Source organism: Neofelis nebulosa, chromosome 3 (genome assembly GCF_028018385.1).
Source record: "Neofelis nebulosa isolate mNeoNeb1 chromosome 3, mNeoNeb1.pri, whole genome shotgun sequence".
NCBI classification, from domain to species: Eukaryota; Metazoa; Chordata; class Mammalia; order Carnivora; family Felidae; genus Neofelis; species Neofelis nebulosa.
The window spans coordinates 44323277-44349128 of NC_080784.1; the positions used below are offsets into that span (position 1 = coordinate 44323277).

Sequence of the window (25852 nt, forward strand, 5' to 3'; positions counted from 1 at the left end):
CATTGCAAGCACTTTAAGACTATAGTGTGGATAACTCAAAATATTTTGTTACTAAAATAGCATATCATCTACATGCACAGGAAAATATTTAGAAGTAGAAAAGGAGGACCAAATTTCAGAAATTGAGGAAAATGTTATCATGCTCATTTTAGTGTGTGCTTTTTCTTCTTTACACTGATATTTAATCCCCTGAAAGTTCAAAACCATTTCGTTTTCATTAAAATGCTTTCCTTAATGCATAAAAAAGAGAATTAAAGAGGAACATCAAATCTGGTATTTAGTGGATATCAGAAAAGTGACAGTTATATGAATTTAAAGGGGAAAAAAAGTTGAGAAAGTTCAGAAAGACACATTTAGAGATGATTGACTATTCACTTTAAATTCCCCCTCACCTTAAATTTCTCTTTCTTGGCCCAAGTCTTGGAGATTTAAGGGTTTCATTTTAAAAATGCAAGTGAAATCCCCTTGTTGTCTAACTGGTTTCTTACTATTACTTCCAAAATTAAGCACCAAATATTGCAAAGAAGTTTTGCTTATAGAACTTTATCATTTTATTAAAGTCCCTAAACAAGAAATGACACTACCTTACCTGAGGATAAAAGTAAACATTTAAATTATTTGAGAGAAATAATACATTAATGGATTGAGTGATTAAAATCTATTTCTTTGTTTTAAGGAAAATAAGTGTTGGCTAACATTCACTGAAATAATCCTTGATCACTGTCTTCTTTGAGATTGAAATTGGTAATATTTAGTTAACAAGAATTTATTTACTCATTTATGGAACAATAAGCTTTCATGCAGAAAAAAATACATAGTCCGTTCTGGCCAAATAAAAGTTCAATACAAAGTTGCATAAATTAATGCCACGAATTGTTATGTGTTGGAAAAGTTGATAACTTGATAGCTTTGAAAGCAGATAACTTGATTTCAAAAGACCTCTAAAGTTATTTTATTTGATAAGAGAAAGTAGCCATATACAGAGACAAATTTCTTAGTTATGTGTTACATAAAGATGATTCCAACTGCAGGAAAGTTTGCTTTGGTCAAGTAAATACTAGAGAATTGGATCTAAGCAAGAAAATCACATAACACCTCCAGATGATCCAATTCCAATATAGATGGATTAAAGGTTTAAGTTTAAAAGATATCAAAGGTCTTTGGTATGAATATTCAGGGAGGGAGAAGGGACATGAAGATAAAATTTGAGAGATAGATACAAACTTACAAACTTACTTAGATATATAGATGATAGATATACATAAATAAGTAGATAGATAATGTGTGTTTGTGTATTTTAACTTGAGTGATCATTAAGTCCAATATGGGATAACTCAGGAAGAAATTTAGAAAGAAAGTGGGAGATCTGTAAATTACAGCAGACAAATCCATAGAAAGGTATATGACAAATAAAAATCTGAAACCTAACAAAGGAAATATCGGTACCTAGAATGTGAGTATATCTATAAGGAAAAGTCAGAAAACATGGGATAGAATGAAAAACAGGAGAGTTTTTTCAGAGAGTAAAGTGAGTCATAAATTACAGGGATTTTTTTATTGTATTTCACCATTAATATCATACTTACTGGCAATAGACTGAATCCTTTCCTCCTAAGATTGGAACAAGACAAGGATATCTTTTCTCACCTATTCAACATTATACTTGAGGTGTTAACTAGGGCAGTTAGGCAATGAAAAATAAATGAAAGGTATCCTAATTGCAAAGGAAGAACAAACTGTCTTTATTGAAGATAACATAACTTTATACATAGAAAACTACAAAAAGCTCAATAAGATAAGAAACCAATAAGCAATTTAAACAAGTTTGCAGGATACAAAAATCAGTATATATAAATCAACAATTTCCAAACACTAATAGTTAGAAACATAACTTTGAAATAAAAATTAAAATTTCAATAATATTTAAATAAAAAATGTAGAAATAAACTTAACAAAAATAGTTTTGATGACAACTTAGAAACTGAACTATACAAAACATTGCAAAAAGAAATTAAAAAACAAAAAGCTATTCAGTGTTCACAGATAGAGTCAGTATTATTAAATGGCAATATTTCCCAGGGCAATCTACAAAATCAACATAACACCATCTGGTTCTTTAAGGGAATTGAAAATAAAATTTTAAATGTATTTGGAAATGAATACTACCTGAATAGCCGAAACAATCTCATAAAAGAACATCTCTGAAGAGTGTACACTTACTAATTCCAAAAAATACTTCAAAGATATAGCGGTTAAACAAATAAAAGTGTGGTTCTAGCATAAGAATAGACATAAAGATAAAACGTAATTGCAATGCAGAAATAGTCCCAAACATTTATGGTGAACTGATCTTTGGCAAGGTGGGGGGGGGGGGGGGGGTGGGAGGGAGGGAAGCCATGAAAATTCAGTGGGCCAAAGATTAGTTTTTTTAAAGAAAAAGAATTGGAAAAACTAGATTTCAAATAAAAAATGATGAATTTAGAACACTACCTCACTCCGGACAAAAATTAAATTATGTTGGATTATAAATTAAAATGCAAGAAATTAATAAATGTTTTAGAAGAAATATAGTAATGAATTTTCTAACTCTGGTATGATGGTTAATTTTATCTGTCAACTTGATTGGGCCATAATACACTGATTTGTAGTTAAACATTATTCTGGATGTTTCTGTGAATGTGATTTCAGATGAGATAAACATTCATAATGGTGGACTTTGAGTAAAACAGATTACGCTCCATAATGGGTAGACCTGATCCAATCACACACACATAAACATATATAGGCATCTTGTTGGTTATGTTTGTCTGAAGAAATATATGCCCTGAAAGAGACCCTTAACTACTGTATTTGCAGAGCTGAGAGTGTTGAAAACCAAACTCATAATCTCAATTAAATGAATGGATGAATTATAACACAAATTGAATGTTCAATCTTACAGGTGTCTACTGTTAAAGTGTGCACATTAATTGGGAAGCAATGAGATTCTGAAAATTGGAAAAAAGACATATAGCAAGATTCTGACAAAGCTAGGAGTCACTGATCCCTTAAATCCTGATGAGTCTTCTTTGCCAGTAGAAGCAGCCTCTCTATCCCTGCATAGGAAGATTAACCTTGTCTTTCTTGAGGAAAATGTAATTGCCTCTCCTGAGGCCATTGCCTTAAAAGATGCTGGTGATTCTCCTCAGGACTCTAGGTATATATCTTCAATATTTATGTGAATTTCATTATATGTTAATTATATCAACATTTTGACATAATAAATATGGAGAAAGGAGTGCATCTGCAGACAATAAAGGTCCAGATCCCAAGAAAAATTGCTACTAACAGTGGAAAATGCCTGTTTGGAGTTCTAGAGAATTGAATGACTAGTTTTGAGGCTTACAATATAAGTCATGAAGTTTCTGGTACATCTACCTATAATGTATATTAATGTAAATAATTTGTGCATTAGAAAAATATAGTTTATATTGTTGCATAGCAATAATCAAAGTTTACTCAATTAATCACCTACCTCTATACTTTGTATTTTATAGGGCATTTCTCTTGATTCAATACCCTTCTCAGCATATAAAGAAACACCTTTATGCTTATGTTTTACTTCATAAATCACGTGTTCAAAACCTATTGAAGGCTCCAAGGGCTCAATCCCATAACTCACATTTTCAAACTGTAGTAAGCCCCTACAAATTCCAGAAATAAGTAAATAAATAAAATAATGAATTTTTAAAGTCAATAAAATAAATAAATAACAAAATTATACTGGAACAGTTTTTTTAACAGTATGTAGATTATTTTGAGTCTTGGTCTTAGATGGTAAAGTAGGAAAAAGTTACTGAATATCTACAAACTTACTGAATGGCACAGAATAGTAACATTATTGATATGCATCTAGCAATTAATATTTCATAGTCTATAAGTATCTCAAAAATCTTAATTCTGGATTGGGTAGAAGATATTACAAGAATTTCCATACTGTGCTTTTCCACTGACAATTTCCCACAATAAGTCATGCCTCATTTTAGAACCCCTGAATATAATTTTAAAAATTTAAAAACTTTAAGACAATATTATACTCTGTAATTATCAAATTATATAACACAACCTGAGTCCAGCACATGTGCTAATGGTCACCATAGAATTTGGATAACCTTCAATAAACCCTCGGTAGTAGCAAAAATTCTGAAAAATAAAGATAAAATACATAGACCTCTATTAGAATAATTCACGTTAAAGAAACTATTTTCAAATATTTAAAACATATATGTTTATTTGTGTGTATGTGTCAAATATTGTTTCCAAAACAGATTTATAAGATTATTAAATAAGCATTTGGCTCAACTGAACAAAAAGTTCCCAAGTTCAAAGAGAATTAAGTACACTTCCATATTTTTCCTGTTATAAATTAAACCTAACATTTGTAGTCATTAGGATCAAAGTAAAATAATAAAAAATTTATTTTTTCACCCTCTTGACTTAAGTTTGCAAGATAGAGGTAAAAAAAATAAATCCAAAAGAGAATTTTTTTCTTTTCAAAATTACTTGAGTGTAATGGCAGAACAGCTTGCATTAACTCTGTCACTAATAGGGGCTCCTGGGTGGCTCGGTCCGTTAAGCGTCCGACTTCGGCTCAGGTCATGACCTCACGGTCTTTGAACTCCAGCCCCGCGTGGGGCTCTGTGCTGACAGCTCAGAGCCTGGAGCCTGTTTCAGATTCTGTGTCTCCCTCTCTCTCTGCCCCTCCCCTGTTCATGCTCTGCCTCTCTCTGTCTCAAAAATAAATAAACATTAAAAAAAAATTAAAAAAGAAAAAAGAAAAAAAAAACCTCTCTCACTAATAACAAATATAAACTTCGGAAAAATAATGTTTTAACTACATCTATGAAGGCAGGCAGGTAAAGGTGGGAGCAGGGAATCCACACTAGGAAGAAGAAAACTGCATTTTCTGATATTTGCATTTGTGTGTGTTTGCACCTGAGAGCACTCCCCAACACAGGGCAGTGTAAAGTAGCTAATGTTCCAACAACAACAACAACAACAACAATAACAAATTACTGACCAGATTTGACAGTTTCTAAAAACTGGGATGTGATATATTCAGGGAAGGAGGAGGCAGAGTGAGGTCTTAAAACAGGGTGCTATTAACCAACTTCAGTGTAGGTTTACTTACATCTAAATTGAGACTATATGAAAGAAATCTCAAGTCGTTTAGCAGAAACTAAGACCAGAAAAACTGGAAGAACTAAGGAGAGATTTTTGGCTGTCTCCAAACACAAGAGAGTAGAGGTTGGAAACTCACTCCAGTCAATTGTCTGAGAGAGCGAGAATTAAGAAAGTCACAAGCTCCACAATGTATCATTGAATATAGCCAAGTTATGATTTTAAAATATTGTGTATGTAAACAAAAGAAAAATGTGCTCCATAGTTATGAGAAAATTCCAAAAGAGAACTGACCCTGAAACAACCAAGCATTTTGCAATTATTTTTAAAATAAAGGAATTACAACAGATATTAAAAATGTGATCAAGAATATAAAGGAAAATTTGGACACAATAAGGAGATTCAGCAGAGAAATACAGGTTATAAAAATGCCAGGTCTAAATTTTAGAACAAAAAATATATTTAAAATGAAATATACCAGGTAGAACTTAATGCACATTGGAGAGGCAAGAGAAAAGGTTTAAAAAATACTTAGAATATGGACCTGTAGAAGTGATCAAATCTGAGAGAAAGCTAAGAAAAAAAGCTTTAAAAATTAAATATAGTTGCAGCAACCAGTGGGACAATGTATCTAACATATGCTTAATTGGGAGTCCCAGAGAAATGGGAAGAAACAATAGGTACAAAAACAGTTGAAAAGATAATGACTAAAGTTTCCCTAAATTTAGTGAAAAACTGCAATTATAGACAAAGACACTAAATATACAAATGGACAAAGGCTAGATCATATATAAAAATAGAAATGTGTCACACAACCCTCTGTAATCTGTCCAGGAAATAAACCCCCAGGTTGGCAAGAAATAGCCCAGAAAGCCAGCCTGCTGCAAGTCAGACTTTGTGAGAAGGCACCTTGCTATCTCCAGTAATAATCCAGGAAGCTAAACATTAACTTATGTAACAGTCACCCCCAAATGACCAGGACTTGATTAACAACTGTCAGCTTACCTAATTTTTGTCTCTCCTTCCAACTTAGGACCAACCAGAGAGAGTCAAATATGCACTCCTAAACATAAAACATAAAATGTTTCAACACTACTAGTTAGTTCACCTACAGCTTTCTCATGCCAACAATAAGGGCATACCTGAGCTTTCCCTTTCTTCCGCCATATAAACCTTTCCCACTTTCCTGCCTGCCTTTGAGCGTCTGCCAAAACTCAAGTGATGGTAGCTGTATACCAAAGTATGACTACTTGGAATAAGTAGACTTTGCTTGTTCTCATTTGTTTGATTTTTGTTTATTTCCACAAGATCTAAGGAACTCATTACAGTGAAATAAAACAAGCCATAGAAACTACTTGTGAAAGTGACCAGATAGTGGAATAAACAGAAAAACTTCAAAGTAGACATCATAATTATGTTAGAAGAATTTTTGAAGGAAACCATGGTTTAAAAAATAGAAGTATGAGGAGCACCTGGATGGCTCACTCAGTTGAGCATCTGACTTTGGCTCAGGTCATGATGTCACAGTTCATGAGTTCAAGCCCTAAATCAGGCTGGTTGCTGTCAGTGCAGATCCCATTTCAGAACTGGCTTCAGATCCTCAGTCCCTCTCTCTGCCCCTCCCCTGCTTGTGTTCTCTCAAAAATAAAAAGCATTTTAAAAATAAAAAATGTAAATATAAAAAAATAGAAGTATTATGACAATATCATATCAAATAGAGACTATCAATAAAAGGTAGAGATTGCCAAGGTAAGAATGGTAAAAACAAGACACAACTATAATATATCGACAGGTACCATGCTTTAAATGCAAAGGTACAAACAGATGGGGAATAAAAGAATGAAAAAAGATGTATCATGCAAATAGCAACTAAAAGCAAATCTCAGTGACTATACTAATATCATACAGAACAGGCTTTAAAACAAAAAATTGTTACTGGAAATAAAGAACAACATTTTATAATAATAAAAGGTTCAATTCAACAGGAAGATATAACACTTGTAAACATACTTGCATGAAATAACAGAACACCAAAATGCACAAAGCAAAAACAGGTAAAAATGAAGGGAGAAATAGACAATTCAACAATTGTAGTTGGATATTTCTTTTCTTTTTCTATCCCACTTCCAACAATGGATAGAACAACTAGGCAGATCAACAAGGAAATACAAAGCTTGAAAACACCATAAACCAACTAAACCTAGCAGACATTTGTAAAACTCTCCACTAAACAACAACATAATATACATTCTTCTGATGTACACATGGAACATTTTCTAGGCTAGACCATATGCTAGGCCACAAAAAAGGCTCAATTTGGGGCGCCTGGGTGGCGCAGTCGGTTAAGCGTCCGACTTCAGCCAGGTCACGATCTCGCGGCCCGTGAGTTCGAGCCCCGCGTCAGGCTCTGGGCTGATGGCTCGGAACCTGGAGCCTGTTTCCGATTCTGTGTCTCCCTCTCTCTCTGCCCCTCCCCCGTTCATGCTCTGTCTCTCTCTGTCCCAAAAATAAATAAAAAACGTTGAAAAAAAAAATTTATAAAAAAAAAAAAGTCTCAATTAACTTAAAAGTTTACAAAAAATAAAAGTATGCTTTTTGGTAACAATAGCATGAAATTAGAAATCATTTGCCAAAAATTTGGGAAAACTAACAAATATGTGGAAATTAAAAATCACATTCTTAAATAACTTATATGGGTCATAAAAGGAATAAACATGAACCCAGAGAATACTTTAAATTAAAATGAAGACACGCCATAATAAAAAGTAGCTAAATAAGTGATAAATTTATATCTATAAATGCATATATTAAGAAAGAAGAAGGATCTCAAATTGATATCCTAACCATCCGCCTAGGACACTGGGGTGGGGGGGCGGGTGGGAAGAAACTAAACCTAAATTGAACAGAAGAAAGGAAATAACAAAGATTAGAGTGAAATAAAATAAATAAGAATAGATAAAAAATAAAATATATCAATCAAACCAAAAACAGACTCTTTAAAAAGATAAACAAAATTGACAAACCTGTATAGCAGCCTTGTTTTTGATACAGAAACATTTCGCAGCAAAGTGCAACAATGGATTTATGTACTTGGATTTAACATATACTTTACTGTATAGCTCTATCAGTTGAAAGCAGTTAGTCTAGTTGGAAGATACACATTTATGCTTTCTATCTCAGTAACTTTAACTCTAAACCGTTGGCAGGAAATTAGTCTACCAAGGGACATAATAATAGTTCCACTAATTTGGAAGATGAAACTTCCAAATGGATACGTTGAAATTCTTATGCCACTAAACATAGGCTCATCTAGTGGCTGGAGTGACTGACTCTGAATACCAAAAGGAAATTGGCTGCTTTTACCAATGAAAGCAAGAAGGGCTATGTCTTGAACCTAGCTGATTATTATAGCAACCAAAAGAGAGTATAATTAAAGATGCAGATCCTTTCGGACTAAAGATTTGTTCTTTTCAGTTTGTAAATATCCTTAGCAAGCTAAGGTTCTGGGTGAAAGCAATGGGAACAGGGAATAGGTAGAAGGGGGGAAAAAAGCTATAGATAGCAATCATGACTTACTAATGAAGACAATAGTGATTTTGCATACTTTCTCTTTGCTTCCTATATGTATGCAATGTGTTTGTGTATGCTAACCACTTTCTTTTTCTTTTTCCTTCTTCCTATTAGTTTACCTACAAGTTGTTGGAAGTTAACTTTATAATTTAATCTCTAGTTAACGTAGTATTCATTGGGACTGTAACTGAATTTGAGGAGAAATTAATATAGCTAGCAATGGCCATGATGGCTCTTGTGATTATGTGTTTCCTCAATTGGGGGCAAAGGTGAGAATTTCTTCATTTGTAAAAAGGGTGGCTGATTCTTGTTAAGTAGAAACACAGGGTAATTTTATTTTACCAGAGTTTAAATGTGTGCAAATGAAAGCTGAACGATCAAAGTTGTAGACTTAGTCCATTATTGATGCATTGGCACCCAGCTTCTAAGAAATCTTTTACCTGCTTTGCGCAAATGAATCTAGGCCCATAAATTATTCCTTTGCCAAATGGTACTAAAGTTTTGCCAGTAGAAGGTGCTGGAGAGCATGAGAAGAGAGGTTTGTTTCCCAATTCCAGGGGGCTAGTTTGGAAGGCTCCTGAACAGTGTGCAGCTAATTGCACCAGCAGGGTCCTTCAGTGCCTGATGATTCTTCAGTCCACAGATCTTTGAGTGCGTGGTGGTCACTAGCACCCATCAGCCAGTAGTTTCCTCCTATAATTCAGGTCCCTCTCCTTTCATAGCAGAGTGGCTTTCTGAGATACCTCTTTGTGAACAGCTTTCCTGACTAAGCAGATTTTCAGAAAGTTCCAAAGAGAAATTTTACAGCAATACCTGTTGGTACAGCACCATAGTGACTTCCTGCTATCTATCAGACATCCATTTCTGCACCCCTTCTAACAAGGTTGGGATCTCAACCCTGGATGATGAGACTGTCTTCTTCATCCCAGTACTAGATCTGCTGGATGCTTCTATTATCTGGTGTTCCTGGTTTTTAGAGATCTCTTTACTTCTTGTTTTTTATTCTAGTCCCCATTACAGTTGGTAATTCTTTATGTTAAACTTTCCTTGTTCACATTACTATATGGTTTATTTACATTAATTAAACATAAACTAAAACAGTGTCATGGCTTATTTTTAAAAAAATATTTCATTGGTGTCTCACCTTAATGGATTACTTTGAGTTTTTTATTGTAGACCCATGTACAGTTTCATCTGTACAAATCATACTTTATAAGATCAAGATAAAATACCTGTATCTTTCCATGTGCTTTCGTCTACTTCCTTCCAAAAGTGGTTTATATGATTCAGATTGATAACATTTCTAATTCTTTGGAATTAACAGTAAATTATATTGACCTTATAAATAGGTTAATTGGAAAAGTTGTAAATCAATAAATAAAAAATCATTTTTAACTCAGCATAGAATAAAATTTTCATTTTAGGAATCAAAATGCTCATTTTTATTATTCTTACTGTTCGATTTCCTTCTTCAGTTTTTTCCTGTTTTATCATTGTCATTTCTTGCACTGCTTTCTTCCATTTCAATGTTCTCTTTGCACTAAAAAGAATGTATACACTGTTGCTATTGTGTGTCATCTCCTACAAGTGTTGACTAAATCAATTTTATGGCCAGTTCCACTCAAGTTTCCAACATATTTCCTGAGTTTTCTTCTTCATCTACCAATTATTGAGAGAAGAATGCTTAAATAAATTATTTTAACAATTTATCTATTTGTCCTTTCACTTCTGTCAATTTCTACCTCATGTAATTTGAGGTCTGTTGTTATGTGCATACACATTTTGAATTGTTATGCTCTCCTAGTGACTTTACTTTTAATCATAATGAATATCTATTTGTTGTAGAGAAATTGTAAAGTCCACGACAATGATGAATGGCTTACACTTGTAAGTTCTAGGCACTGGGAACAAATTCTTTCTATGTCTAATGGGATGATTTGTTCTTTTGTAGATAAGTCTGTATTTACCAAGATAATATTTACCAAGGTAATATACCAAGATAATATGACTTTTAGGAATGAAAATCATTTGTAGACTTCATTAAAAACAAATTTGCTGGGGCTTCTGGGTGGTTCATTTGGTTAAGCTTCCAACTCTTGGGTTCAGTTCAGGTCATGATCTCAGCTTCATGAGTTTGAGTCCCACGTCCAGGCTCTGTGCTGACAGCTCAGAGCCTGCTTGGGATTCTCCCTCTCTCCCTCACTCTGTGCCCTGCCCCCACTCACGCTGTCTCTGTCTCTCTCAAAATAAATCAATAAACTTAAAAATTTGCCTGCTTTTAACCTAATTTTATAAACTTTCCCGATTTTTCTTCCACTGGAAATAGACCTGCAGCTTTGGCAAATGTAAGTTATCTACATGGAACCATATATTCATTGTATTTGAAGCCAACATTAACAACTTATTACATGCAGGTTATCAGTAAAACATTCTTTGATTTATTTTTAAATTACACATTTATCTCTCATGGTTACTCCTAGGAAGTAGGAAGTAGAGTTAGGTGTCAGGTATATATATATATATATATATATATATATATATATATATATTTGACAGCATGGAGATTTATGTATTTCTATACTTTACTCCATAGATGACTCATATATATTTGCCTAATGTATTAAGCAAAATTTAAAGCAACTCACCATATGTATTATTTCTTCTGTTAAAAGCTAGTCTAAATAAAAATGCTTTAATTTCAAAGTACTGGTTGATTCACTACACAGAAGTCAGGAAAACGGAAAAAATCAATAGGAATTGGTAGGGCAGTGCAAAGGAAAAAATAAAACAGCATTTGAGACATGGGTAATCCCTGCAATTCTATACATACTTATCAAATCTTTTTATGAATTATAAATTCATTGTAGACATTATAATTATAGAATACAGACATTAAATGAAGTTCCAAGTGTTCCAAGTACATCAAAATTTAATATATTCTTAAATGTACATGAAATTCCATGTGTATTTATTTGGTCCTTGAACATTAAACATTAGACAGGTCTTTGGATTCTCCTTCTCTTCCAAGATTTACCTTTCCTGATTCAACTCATGTTTTTCATTTTAAGTATTTCACGATATATTGCTACATGTACATAAGCACATACATATACATCATCATGAAATAATAGCTTAAAAACATCACAAACATTTTTGGTTTGGTTAACCATCTGTGTAATAGAGCTAACTTGAGACACATTGTAAGAAGAAAGTTAGGGGTCCCCAGAAAGAAAGATGAGACGTAGTTTTTGAGACACAAGAGAAGTCATTTTAGGCCCCAGCTATTTTCTGTGATCAATGCTTTACCAGCTCTATTTGCCCAAGCACACTTCTCCTAGATCTTCTTAGGAGGTATCAGAATCACAAAACAATGCAAAAAACTCAGTAGTTCAGGGTTTTAAGGGAACAAAGGGAATGAAAAAAACTAACAGTCTCTACCAGGTCAGGAAACAGCCTAATCATATCAGAGACGTGAATCTGTGGTACCTGCTACTTTGATGAATTCCTGGATCAGTTGTAGCAGGTTTTTGGTGGAATCTTTTGGGTTTTCTATATACAGTATCATGTTGTCTGCAAAGAGTTAAAGTTTGACTTCCTCCTTGCTGATTTGGATGACTTTTATTCCTTTATGTTGTCTGATTGCTGAGGCTAGGATTTCCAATACTATGTTGAATAACAGTGGCAAGAATGTACATCCCTATATTTTCCTGACCTTAGGAGGAAAGCTCCCAGTTTTTCCCCATTGAGGATGATATTAGCGGTGGGTCTCTTGTATATGGCTTTTATGATCTTGAGATACTACCCTTCTACCCCTACTTTCTTGAGGGTTTTTATCAAGAAAGAATGTTGTATTTTGCTGAATGCTTTCTCTGCATCTATTGAGAGGATCATGTGGTTCTTGTCCTTCTTTCATTAATATGATGTATCACATTAATTGATTTGCAGATATTGAACCAGTCTTGCATCCCAGGTTTAAATCCCACTTGATTGTGGTAAATAATTCTTTTAATGCATTGTTCAATCCAGTTGGCTAGTATCTTGTTCATAATTTTTGCATCCATATTCATCAGGGAAATTGGTCTGTAGTTCTTTTTAGTGGGGTCTTTGTCTGGTTTTGGAATCAAGGTAATGTTGGCCTCATAGGATGAGTTTGGAAGTTCTCCTTCCATTTCTATTTTTTGGAACAACGTCAAAAGAATAGGTGTTAGCTCCTCTGTAAACATTTGGTAGAATTCCCCTGAAAAGCCATCTGGCCCTGGACTCTTATTTTTGGGGAGGTCTTTATAACTAATTCAATTTCTTTGCTAGTAATGGGTCTGTTCAAATTTTCTATTTCTCCCTGTTTCAACGACATGCAGAAGAATGAAACCGGACCACATTCTTACACCATTCACAAAAATAAACTCAAAATGGATGAAAGATCTAAACACAAGACTGGAAGCCATCAAAATCTTAGAGGAAAAAGCAGGCAAAAACCTCTTTGACTTTGGCCGCAACAAGGTCTTAGTTAACACATCTCTGGAGACAAGATAAACAAAAGCAAAAATGAACAACTGGGACCTCATTAAGATAAAAACTTCTGCACAGCGAAGGAAAAAATCAGCAAAACTAAAAGGCAACCAATAGAAATGGGAGAAGATATTTGCAAATAACAAATCAGATAAAGGGTTAGTATCCAAAATCTATAAAGAACTTATCAAACTCAACACCCAAAAAGCAAATAATGCAGTGAAGAAATGGGCAAAAGATATAAATAGACACTTTTCCAAAGAAGACATTCAGATGGCCAACAGACACATGAAAAAAATGCTCAACATTACTTATCATCAGGGAAGTACAAATCAAAACCACAATGAGATACCACCTCACACCACTCAGAATGGCTAAAATTAACAACTCAGGCAACAACAGATGTTGGCAAGGATGTGGAGAAAGGGAAACTCTTTTGCACTGCTGGTGGGAGTGCAAACTGGTGCAACCACTCTGGAAAACAGTATGGAGGTTCCTCAGAAAAATTAAAAATAGAACTACCCTACAACCCAGCAATTACATTACTAGGTATTTATCCAAAGGAGACAAAAACTTTGATTCAAAGGGGCACATACACCCCAATGTTTATAGCAGCACTATCAACAGTAGTCAAATTATGGAAAGAGCCTAAATGTCCATCAATGGACGAATGGATAAAGAAGATGTGGTATATATATGATGGAATATTACTCAGTGATTAAAAGAATAGAATATTACTTGGCAATCATAAAGAATGAAATCTAGCGATTTGCTACAATGTGGATGGAACTAGAGGATATTATGCTAAGAAAAATTAGTCAGAGAAAGACAAATATCCTATGACTTCACTCATATGTGGAATTTAGGAACCACAACAGATGAACCTCGGGAAAGGGAAATAAAAATAAGATACAAACAAAGAGGGAGACAAACCATAAAAGATTCTTAAATACAGAGAACAAATTGAGGGTTGCTTGAGGGGAGGTGGATGGGAAATGGGCTAAATGGGTGATGGGCATTAAGGAGGGCACTTTTTGGGATGAGCACTGGGTGTTATTTCTAAGTGATGAATCACTACATTCTACTCCTGAAACAATTATTACACTATATGCTAACTAACTTTGATTTAAATAAAGTTTAAAAAATAAAATAAATAAGCAAGACCCTGCAGTCTTTACTCAAGTTAAGAGACAAAGCCCCCACCCACTTTATACTGGCTCTCTGAGCATGCCCATAGCCCCTTTCTCTTGTCCAACACTTACTTCTGTTTCATTATAATGTGAAAATCTCCACCCTAGGAGGAGCACAACCTTCATTAACATAGCATAAAATGCGTGTATAAGGCATGTTTTCTCAGGACGCCTGCACAACCTTATGCCTGCCTTTAGATGTGATGGCAAAGCTCCCCTTTCTGAATAGTCATCCTAAATCCTAAATAAAAAGAAACTGCTCACTCCTGCTTGGGCTTTGGAAGCTAGTTTTTGTGATTTTATTTGTTGCAAATAAAGTTTGCCTTGTGTGACCTCACCACCTGGTATAGTCTCTATCTGTAACTCACCAAGGAGCAAACTCATGCTAGTTCAGTTACAGCATCATCAAAAGTAAATGGTTAAATTTATTTTAAAACAAAACATAACTCCAACCCTTTGTTTTCTGACATGTGAACCCTAAGTAAGGTGATCGTAGAAAGTCACATAATAAAGGTAAACAGACAGTAGAAGTAATACCTGAAACTGTTGTTCAAGAGGCTTCATACTTCCTGTGCCATTATAACCATAAACTCTAAAATTATGAGGTAAAAAAGCCCTGTAAGATAAAGATATAAAGTATTTAATGGGAAATTTGTTTCCTAAGCTCCTATTTTGATATGTATTCCATTGTATTTATTATAGACAGGTAGGTAAACAGAGGGTAGAAATAGAGATTCCTGAAAACATTCACTTTGTTCTAATTTTACTCAAAAACCCTGGTGTCCAGACCTTTCTTTACTCACCTTACCGTCACACTGTCCTCTAGGCTGTTTTTAATTTTTTTTAATATTTATTAATTTTTGAGAGACAGAGAGAGACAGCGTGCGTGAGCAGGGGAGGGGCAGAGAGAGAGGGAGACACAGAATCTGCAGCAGGCTACAGGCTCCGAGCTGTCAGCACAGAGCCTGACACCAGGCTCGAAACCACGAACCAGGAGATCATGACCTGAGCCAAAGTCGGATGCTTAACCGACTGAGCCACCCAGGTGCCCCCTCTAGGCTGTTTTTTAAAACATGAAAGGCAAGTTTTGTCTCAGGGTATTTGTACTAGTTGTTGCCCCTTCCTGAGATATTCTTCAATATAGCTCATTGTCTCATCTATTTCAAGTGTTTGCTTACATATTCACTTAGTGAGGCTTATCTTGGCAAGTTTATTTCTTAAATGCCCTTTCCTAGTATCAAAACATAGGATTTCCAAACAACACTTCTAACTTTGCTCTTTATTTTTGCTTACGCATTTGTCACCTTCTAACATTAATCCTAATCCACTCATTTCTTATATCATTATTAGTTTCATTTGATAACAATATAAGCAGATTCTTGTCAATTTGGTTTACCAGTTCATCTGAAGCACTTAGAAGAATATCTGTAAAATAGCAAATGGTCAGTAAATAGTGAATTAATGTGACAAGAATTCAACAAATTAGATGGAGATCTCGAATTTCAATATATTATTTGTAAATGTGGGAAGAATATGCCCTATAAAGACAAACAGTAAATGTAGATATCCCATTTTTATTTTCCTAATAAGTATAATATAAAGATTTTTGACTGCCATAGCAGTCTGGATTTGTTGAAGTAAAAATTCAAGGAGCCAAACCACTGAAAAACAGAGCACAATTTTTCACATTTTTGTCATACCAAAAAAGACCCACAGTGGGGTGGGGCTCCAGGAAACACATAAATTCTGAGTTGAAGGGGAAAAAAAAAGCTACATGTCCATGTTTGGTCAAGGAGAAAACTACTGGGATGTCTAGAAACAGGCAGAACCCCTCGTGTCAGGTACTCCTAGAATGAAAGTACTGAGTTTTTGAAGTGTATCAAATACATAGCTTCTCTTCCTGTAAAATCTTTTGCCAATGTTTGAAATTGTGTGGAGTGGTCAAAGAGCTAAACTTAAAGTCTCTGAAAATAAAATCAAATATATATTTTTTAAATCAATGATACAGAATCAATAAGCTCTATTTAATTCAAGCATGATAAAAGCAAAGAAAAATCACATCTGATGTTTTTAAGGACTAATGAAAACTAAAATAAAACCTTCAAAGTATTAAGAGGAAAAGAAAAAAAAAAGATGTTACCTTTAAAGAAACAGCAATATGATTGACAACTACCTTGTCAATAAATATGAAGAAAGTCAGAAGATAACAGAATGACAGTTTTTAAAGGCTAAAGTCATTTTTAAAATGTCATCCTAGAATTTATTCCAGCAAAAAAAATTTTTAAGAGTAGGTTTAGGTAAAAATTTAACACTGAAATAAACCAATATAATCAAAAACCAGCAGACTTGCAACAAAACTATGGAGAATTCCTGAGATATAGAAATTAAGTGCACATAGAAATGGAAATGTCGGAATAAATGAAGAGCAAATTTGTGAGTAAATTTGTGATTAAATACAAAAGAATATTGACTGTGCAAAAAATAATTATAATATCTCATTGGGGTTTAAAAGTATGGAGGATTATAATATCTGAAAAAATAATGAAAAATAGAAGAAGGAAGATGGAATTGAAAGGTTTAATGATCTGACAATATAGGGTAACTGATAAAAGTAATAATGCATATTAAATTCAATAACTCAGAGATTAAAATGTTAATCTAGAGAAACAAATGAAAGAATAGAAAAAGAATGTATAACAAAGAATTTAATTGAGGGGAAACGGTATGAAATGGTAGATTCATTAAAATGAACACAAAAGAAAAAAGAATATAAAATAAAATGCACAAAAGAAAAATAATACAATTATTTCAAAAACTAAATGGAAAATCAAAGGATCAGGAAAAGCAAGGACATCTTAAAACTGTTGAACAAGGCTGGACATCAAGAACTATTATAAAGCCATTGTAATTAGTATGGTATGGTATCTCTATAGACAAATAATGCTCAAGAATAAACATATAAACTAGCAGAAGAGAAAAAAGGTATCAATAAAGAGACCCTCCTCATAAATAGTCATTTGATTTATGACATTGATTACATTATAGTACAGTGAAGAGAGGTTGTGTTTTCTTCTCAATGGCCTTTTCTGATTCCATAGGATGCTAATATGAAAAATAATTAAGTCTTCACCTTTATGTTCACAAAACACATAAATATCAATTCTGGATGAATTTAGAGTTAACTCTGAAAATGAAAACAATAAAAACCATTGAAAGAAAATAGTAGCTTGGATGTATGACTGTATATAAACAATGATTTCTTTTAAAATATGAAAAGAATAATACCTACAAAGTAAAAGATGATAATTTGTACTGCATTAAAAGAAAGAATTTCACACTCAATAAAAAATAGACAATAAAAATGGAAAGAAAATGATAGGAAAAATGTTGTTTACAAATACTAAACAACAGAAAGTTAGTGTAACTATACATACACCAGATAAAATTTAAGAAAAACTAATTACTAAAAAATAGCCACATCATAATATTAAAATTGTATTCACACTCAAAATTTATACAACTTTGAAATTATAATCTCAAAAATGTAATTGAAAATTCACATAAGGAAACTTTACAATTTGAAAATCATTGTGGAAGATTTTAACACATATATATTACTAAATAATATAACAAATAGAAAAATCAATGTTGAATATGAAAGAATTTTATGATTAAAAAAGAACACTAGAACAAGTGATTATGGAGTATATAGTATTTTTTAGTACATATAGGATAATTACAAAAATTGAATATATATTGCATCACAAAGTTAGTGTCAACTTTTAAAGGATTGAAATCAAAGAATATTTTGTGTTCAAAAATTACTAGAAATAATAACTAGATAACTGCCACATATATTGATATTTAGAGATAATGAAATAATTCATGGACCAAAGAAGAAATGTAATATAAACTTGAAAGTGTTTGCTAATAGTCAACCAGAGAAAATTCTACACAGCCAAAGATGTAAGGGGCAGCTAAACAATATTTGGAGAAAAAAGTTAGCCTTAAAATTTTAAACTAGAAAATTTAAATGGTTGATGAGTAATCGACTTAGAATTCATTTGAGCAAGCTATAAACAGATCAAAATTAACACAAAAAAAGTAAAAGCACAGCAATAATATAAAAATCATATAATGTGGATGATAACATAAAAATTAGTCCATGAAAAAAGTTATTAAATTGGCAAAGTAATGGTGAGATGTGTCAAAGAAAAAAGAAAAAAAGATGAAATGATATTAAAATGCAAGAGGGTGACTGACCTTAAAAATACCAGTCTTTGAAAAAGTAAGAGGATACTATGACCAACTGCATACCATAAACTGAAGTTAAATTTAAATGAACGAATACCTAGAAAAATATAATGTGTAAAAACAGACTCAAAGAGAAGAAAAATCTGCATAATCATAGTACCGTTAGAGACATTAGATTAATAGTCAAAAACGTCTCTACACAAGGGAACTCCAGGTGAAATTAGTTTTACAGGTGAACAGTACCAAACATTCACCATTTCAGGGACCAGAAAGAGATGGGATAGAAAGTGAAAAGATAATATGAGAAAAGATCATTATAAGTTGTAATTAAAAGCTATAACCATAGAGTTCACTCATAGCTGGTCAGCGGTAGACATACTTATTTCTAAGGATGCTTGGATCCATGGGAGGGACCCTTACCAGGAAGCAAATAAAACAGATTGATTAGTGAATTAAAATATTCTGTTTAGAGTAAAAAAAAAACAAAAAAAAAAACAAAAAACAAAACAAAACAAAAAAAACTCCCCTAAAGGTCTGAATCAGCTTTCCATGATGTTATTGAAAAGATACAGATTAACTGTCTACATACATTTGTCTTCATTTTGAGTCTGTAACCAGTGGGATCAAAGCAACCCAACAGTTAACTTGAACCTTGGATTTCATGAGAATGATATATCTTGTACATATTTTGGTTTTTTTCAGTGATTTAGAGTCAAACCACCTTCTGTGCAACTATGGGACCTCCCTAATATTGCCCTAGCTTTCTTCTTTCCTTCTTCCTACTGTTGTGGTGCAGTGTATCCTTTTTGAAGTACATGTGAATTGTTATGGTAATAAATTTTTTGAGTCCTTTCAGTTATACAACCCAGTGTAATTTGTACACAGACCAATCTTAATTATATTTGGACATAAAATAATTCTAAATAAAATATTAATGAATGCAGTTGATTAAATAATAAGTTAAAGCCCGGTAGGATGCATTCCTGGAAGAAGGATCAATTTAATATTAGAAAGTCAATTACAATAACAGATTAAATAATATATGCTCATAAACAGATGCAGAATTGATAAATTTAACATCCATTAACTATGGAAATAGCAAAGAATGGAGTGAATGTGTTTATGACAATCAAAATATCATCTTTAATTATGAACACTGAAATCATTCTATTTGACTTTGTGAACAAGAAAATAAGGTACTCTGCCTCAACTTCTATTTACTATTGTATTATGCTAGTGGTTCCTTGTACCCAGCAAAAAACTAAGAAAATAAATAAAACTCCTATGCATTGGAAATAAAGAAACAAACCTGCCTTTATCAGATGATAGAATTATAAATGTATCTAAAGACAGATTATTTTTTTGAGCTCTCCAGAGAATTCGGTTAAGTTTCCTGATATATATTTACTATATAAGGATCAATTGTATTCCCATACACAAGAAACACATTTAGAATATGAATTTTTTCAAATGTGACTTTTTCAATAGCCTCAAAAGTGTGAAATATCTAAAAAGAAAATGCAAATAAGTATGCAAAATCTTTAAGGAGAATGTCATAAAAATATATTAAGTACTATTAAAATCTGAATAAATGGACAGATATACCATGTCATACACAGAGAAATACTTCTCTGTGTTTTGTTTTTTGGGGTGTTGTTGGGTTTTGTCTTTTTGTGGGGTTTTTTTTGGTATTGTATTGTAAAATGATTAGTTCTTCCCAAAGTGCTGTGTAGATTCGAAGAATCAATATCCTGGACATTTCTTTGTGGAAGAGTTGATTCTAAAATATATGAAAATGAAAAGTACTAAGAAAAATCAGAACATTCTTGATAAAGAAAAGACAGAAGGACCTTAACTTTAAGCTATCAATATTTATTACAAAGAGATAAATTGAGCAAAAATTTTAATACAGAGGTCAGTAATACATATATATCCATATATATGTAATATATATATACAGCAGTCATCACAAATATATATATATATAAAAGATTTAATAAAATTGACATCAAAAAGTCATACCAAACACTAAGTTACTCATCTATCTCAGAGCATTCTCTAAAGTCAATTTCTTGTAGAATAAAGACATAAATATGAAAGGCAAAACTAAAAATACTTTAGGACTGTGTAACATTTAGTCATGGCCTTGGCGAAAAGGAGTATTTTTTATGCAAGATAAAACTATAACTTAAATAAAGGAAAAATTCTCTTTACTAAAATACCATAAGTGTGAAAACAGAAGGCATAGAGTAGGAGAAGTTATTTGAAAAACACATCATGAACTAAAGACTTCTGGGCAAAAAAAAATCAAAAGAATTCCTAAAAATAGGAAAGAAAAGGTCAGATTAGAAAGCTCTTTTGTAAAAGTATAAATATCTTCCATAGGTGCTTAACAAAGAAGAAAATCCAAATAGCCAACTGATATATTTTTTAAAAAGTATCCAGACTTATTTGCATTTAGAGAGATACATATAATAAACATCACATAATCAATAGTTATTGAAAACTTAAAAGATCTACCATTATTAATTAAATATGCGATTCAGAGGGGCATATAAAGGAGTATAATGTTTTAGGAAAATTGTTTAATAATTATGACAATGCATCTATTTTAACAATACAGACTATCCTTAGTTGTATATCCAGAAAATCTTGTGCACATGTGCCAAAGAACACATATGTAAGAGTTTTCATATTTGAATATTTTAATATCTCCACAATAGAAAAAATGGAATGTCTAAAATAGCAGGATAAATTGTTGTATAATCATGAAATTGGATACTATTCAGTAATTTAGATTCATTTATTTAGAATTCAAAACAAATAGAAATATATTGCTTAGGATAATTAAATAAAATCAAGGAAATGGTTATCACAACAATCTTGAAAGTAGTTACAAATACTGTATAGCTTCTGGAATACAGTCAATGTGTATACATGAATGCTCACTTCATAATTATTCATTTAACTGCACAAATACATTTTATTTATTTTGATTTTTACTTAATATATTATACAACAACAAATATTAAAACAATTAAAAGGCAATTGGTAGTGACTTTTGTGAAAGACAGAAGACCCAATCTCCTATCTCCATTTCCACTATCAATACACAGAAATGACTGATTAACAATACTAATACATTTTTTAATATAGCACTACACTTTAAACAATAAAGTGGGTTGACAATGCCCTATAGGCCAAAACCTGCACACCACGTTTCTTTTCTTTTTTAAAAAAATTATTTATTTTGAAAGAGAGCATAAGCAGGGGAGGGGCCAAGAGAGAGCGAGAGGGAAGAACCCAAGCAGGCTCTGCTTTGACAGTGGGGCTTGATCCCACAAACCATGAGATCATGACCTGAGCCAAAATTGAGACTTAGACGATTCACTGACTGAGCCACCCAGTTACCCCCCACCACCACTTTTAGATATAAGGTGATATTAGAATATAGCTATGTCTATCTATTTTCAAATCTTCTATGCCAACTTTCACAATGACAGAATTCAGTGGCTGCAAGAGAGACCATATGGAGTTCACTCTAAAATGTTTACTATCTAGCCCTTTGCAAAAGGTGGACTGACTTTTGCTTTAAACAAAATGGTCAAAGAAGTGAAAACAAAGACTAGTTCTGCAGTTAAAAAAGTAAACAGGTGACACTGCAAACTAGGTCAGAATCTGGACCAGAATTGTACCTTAGGAATGGAAGGTTAAATAGCCTCTGGTCTCTAGCATGAAACACAGTGTGGGCTTTCCAGTAAAGAGCATAGAGCTAGAAATATCCTCAGCAATTTGTAAACAGAAGGAGAAAGAATCAATACCTGCTGTCTGTAGACAATGGACAGAATGAAGCTACCCAATCTTGACCATGGCAGAAACAGCATCACATGCAAAAACAAAAACCCTAAACTACATCTCATGCAAATGTGGAATGAATTACAAATTGCCCCATCACTGCTGAAACTCTGAGATGATAAACAACACAAACATTGGAGCCAGCTAAATGGACCCACCAGGAATGAAGCAGGAACATCTATAAAACCCCTTACTTACCATAAGGTTGCCACAAAAGCCTTCAATTTGTAAAAATGCAGTATGTGTGAAGGCACAATAAAACAAGAGTGCCTGTAGTATTACTCTCAATATGCTCATCTAGATGCATTCTTGAGTTTGGCAAGAATACCTTTGAGCAGTGTGATAAAATTGGCGTTCTAATTTCATTTGTTTGATCCCTAGGGGATTGCCAAGTTGATGTGACAAGGCACAAATTGCTCTCAGCTCTTTACACAGTCAAAGCCTCATAGGCTGTTGAGAGTGCAAGTGATACCACTTTTTTCTATATAAACTGTTGGCGAAGTCTGAAACCAACTAGTTAACAGGATACCATGAGTAGGAGCTGCCAGGATTGAGACACACCAGTAACAGTGGTCACTGAAGGCTTCAGGACTCCACCAGCAGGGGTTCCTTGGCCGCACTTTATTCTGTCTCCTCTGCAACCTAGTATTATTCACTATATTCTCATCTGTTGCATATACAATGAAAAACTACAATGAAAGTTTTGCATTTACTTCGATTATAGATTTGATCATATCTAAAAAGTTAGGTTCTGTTTATGACTACTTTCTTGACATTTTACAACAATATTTTGAATTTTTCTGAGCCAAGACTTATTTGGTGACTGTGACTTAATTCTCCAAAAGCTGGTTCTTTGATTAAACATTTGTAATTATATTCTAATTTTATCATGCTAGTCATTAAGAAAGTGGTTACTTTTTAAAAGATTTTGTGTTTACTATGTGAAGGTTTTTATTTAAGTGCACTTTGCTTGTATGTGAGAAAAGAAAAGTCTTAATTGTAGGGTGTGTAATATGCAATTCATCAATTATATCATCATTAGTTGTATTGTATATGTTATAATTTTTTTCCTAATATAAAAAAGACAGACCTTAAGAAATCTACTGCTATTCATAAGCTGTCATTTTTACATTAGGACAAAAAGGTATAGCATGTACAATACAACTAATGATGATACAGATGGCTAACAGACACATGAAAAGATGCCCAACATCACCAATCATCAGGTAAATGCAAATCAAAACTACAATCAGATATCACCTCATACCTTCCAGAATGTCTAAAATTAACAACACAGGAAACAACAGATGTTGGCAAGGATGAGGAGAAAGGGGAGCTCTCTTACGCTATCTTGGTGGGAATGCAAACTAGGGCAGCCACTCTGGAAAACAATATGGAGGTTCCTCAAAAAGTTACAAATAGAGCTATCATGTGATCCAAAAATTGCTCTAGGTATTTACTCAAAGGATACAAAAATACTAATTCAAAGAGATACATGCAACCTAATATTTATAACAACATACCTATAATAGCCAAATTATAGAAAGAGCCCAAGTGACCATCAACCGATGAATGGATAAAGAGCCCAAGTGTCCATCAGTTGATAAATGAATAAAGAATGGGATATATATATATATATATATATATATATATATATATATTACTCAGCCATATAAAAGAATGCTATCTTGCCATTTTCAATGACATGGATGGAGCTGCAGTGTATTATGACAAGCGAAATAAATCAGAGAAAGACAAATACATTATTTCACTCATATGTGGAATTTAAGAAACAAAACAGATGAACACAGGGTACAAAACAGACTCTTAATTATAGACAACTGAGGTTTTCCAGAAGGAAGGTGGGTGGGAGGAAGGATGGGCTAAATGGGTGATGAGTATTAAGGAGGGCACTTGTGATGAGCACTGGGTGTTGTATGTATGAGGAATCACTAAATTCTATACCTGAAACTAATATTACCCTGTATATAAACTGGAATTTAAGTAAAAATTTAGAGAGAGAAAAAAAACAATTTCACACAGTTTTTAAAATACATTAATGTAGAGTTGTGAAATTCTTATTTTTACCATTTACTTCTTTTTAAGTTTATTTATTTTTGAGAGATAGAGTGCATACGCCAGGGGAAGGGCAGAGTAAGAGAATCCCAAGCAGACTCCACTGTCAGCGGGGAGCCTGACATGGGGCTTAAACCCAAGAACTGTGAGATACCGACCTGAGCCAAAATCAAGCGTCAGACGCTCAACCAAATGAGCCACCCAGGCATCCCTCCTACTTATACCATTTAAAAAGGACCATTACAGGGATTCCTGGGTGGCTCAGTCGGTTGAGCATCTGACTTCGACTCAGGTCATGATCTCGCTGTCTGTGAGTTCAAGCCCCCACCACACCCCCTCACCCCTGTCCCCCTACCTTGAGTTCAAGCCCCTATCCCCCTACCCCGTGAGTTCAAGTGCCACATCGAGCTCTCTGCTAACAGCCTGGAGCCTGTTTCAGATTCTGTGTCTCCCTCTCTCTCTCTGCACCCCTCTCCCCACACTCATGCTCTGTCTCTCCCTCTGTCAAAAATAAAATAAACATTAAAAAAAATTTAAAAAGGACCATTACAATTCTTATTTTTCTTTATTCTTTAGTAAGATGTGCTTATTTTTCCTAAATTCATCAGCTGGCATAGTACTGGGTTTGGTTAATTACAATTATATTTAAGTCCTTAATACATTCTGACATGATGTGTTAAGTAATTTTCTTTTAATCATCACTATTCTTTCCACCCTAATTCATGATGATCTTTCAAATATAGTTGAATATTAGGGACTTGGAAAGATTTTGATAAAGATAGAAAATTATCAAAATTCATCCTTCATGAAATCCATAGACAGCCAAACAAAATTTGATGCTACTGGGAAGAAGGAAGATGGAAGCATAAACTAAAGGTTCAACTTCTACATATTTATTATATAGACAAAGTTTTTTAAGTCATAAAATAAGAGACAAATGAATAGCCAGTAACTAGGAACATCTAAAAATGCAAAATAATTACATTCTGGATTAATTATAAACAAGATTTAGAAAAAAATACAGGTGGTAAAATAATGTAGATCACCTACTTTTGCATTAGGTTCACGGTGTATGTTTTCCCTTCAATTACAATGTTGTAGGACACCTGGCAGGAGAGTGTATTAAAAAGACAAAGAAAAGTGATAAGAATGTTAGAAAGTAAAACTAACATTTTACATTAATGATAGTTACATTGAAAGCACATTAATACAATAAAAGAGGAAAATTTGTAATTTAA

At 33.2% G+C, this 25852-nt stretch overlaps 1 protein-coding gene across 4 annotated transcripts in view; it reads right to left on the minus strand.

The window, feature by feature from the left end:
- The window catches only part of ADAM2 (ADAM metallopeptidase domain 2), a 131965-nt gene that overhangs the window by 100543 nt on the left and 5570 nt on the right, over positions 1–25852 (minus strand). For 3 of the 4 annotated variants that reach the window (XR_009259105.1, XM_058720600.1, XM_058720599.1), the window contains exons 3-6: positions 25665–25720; positions 14967–15045; positions 4106–4182; positions 3515–3683 (exon numbers count right to left, since the gene is read on the minus strand). Coding sequence is in view for 3 of the 4 variants with exons in the window: in XM_058720600.1 (XP_058576583.1) it covers positions 3515–3683; positions 4106–4182; positions 14967–15045; positions 25665–25720 (381 nt within the window). In the remaining variant the exon portion in view is untranslated. Of the gene's footprint in view, positions 1–3514; positions 3684–4105; positions 4183–10185; positions 10271–14966; positions 15046–25664; positions 25721–25852 lie in introns of those variants that run through there. The other variant, XM_058720601.1, reaches the window with a different exon arrangement.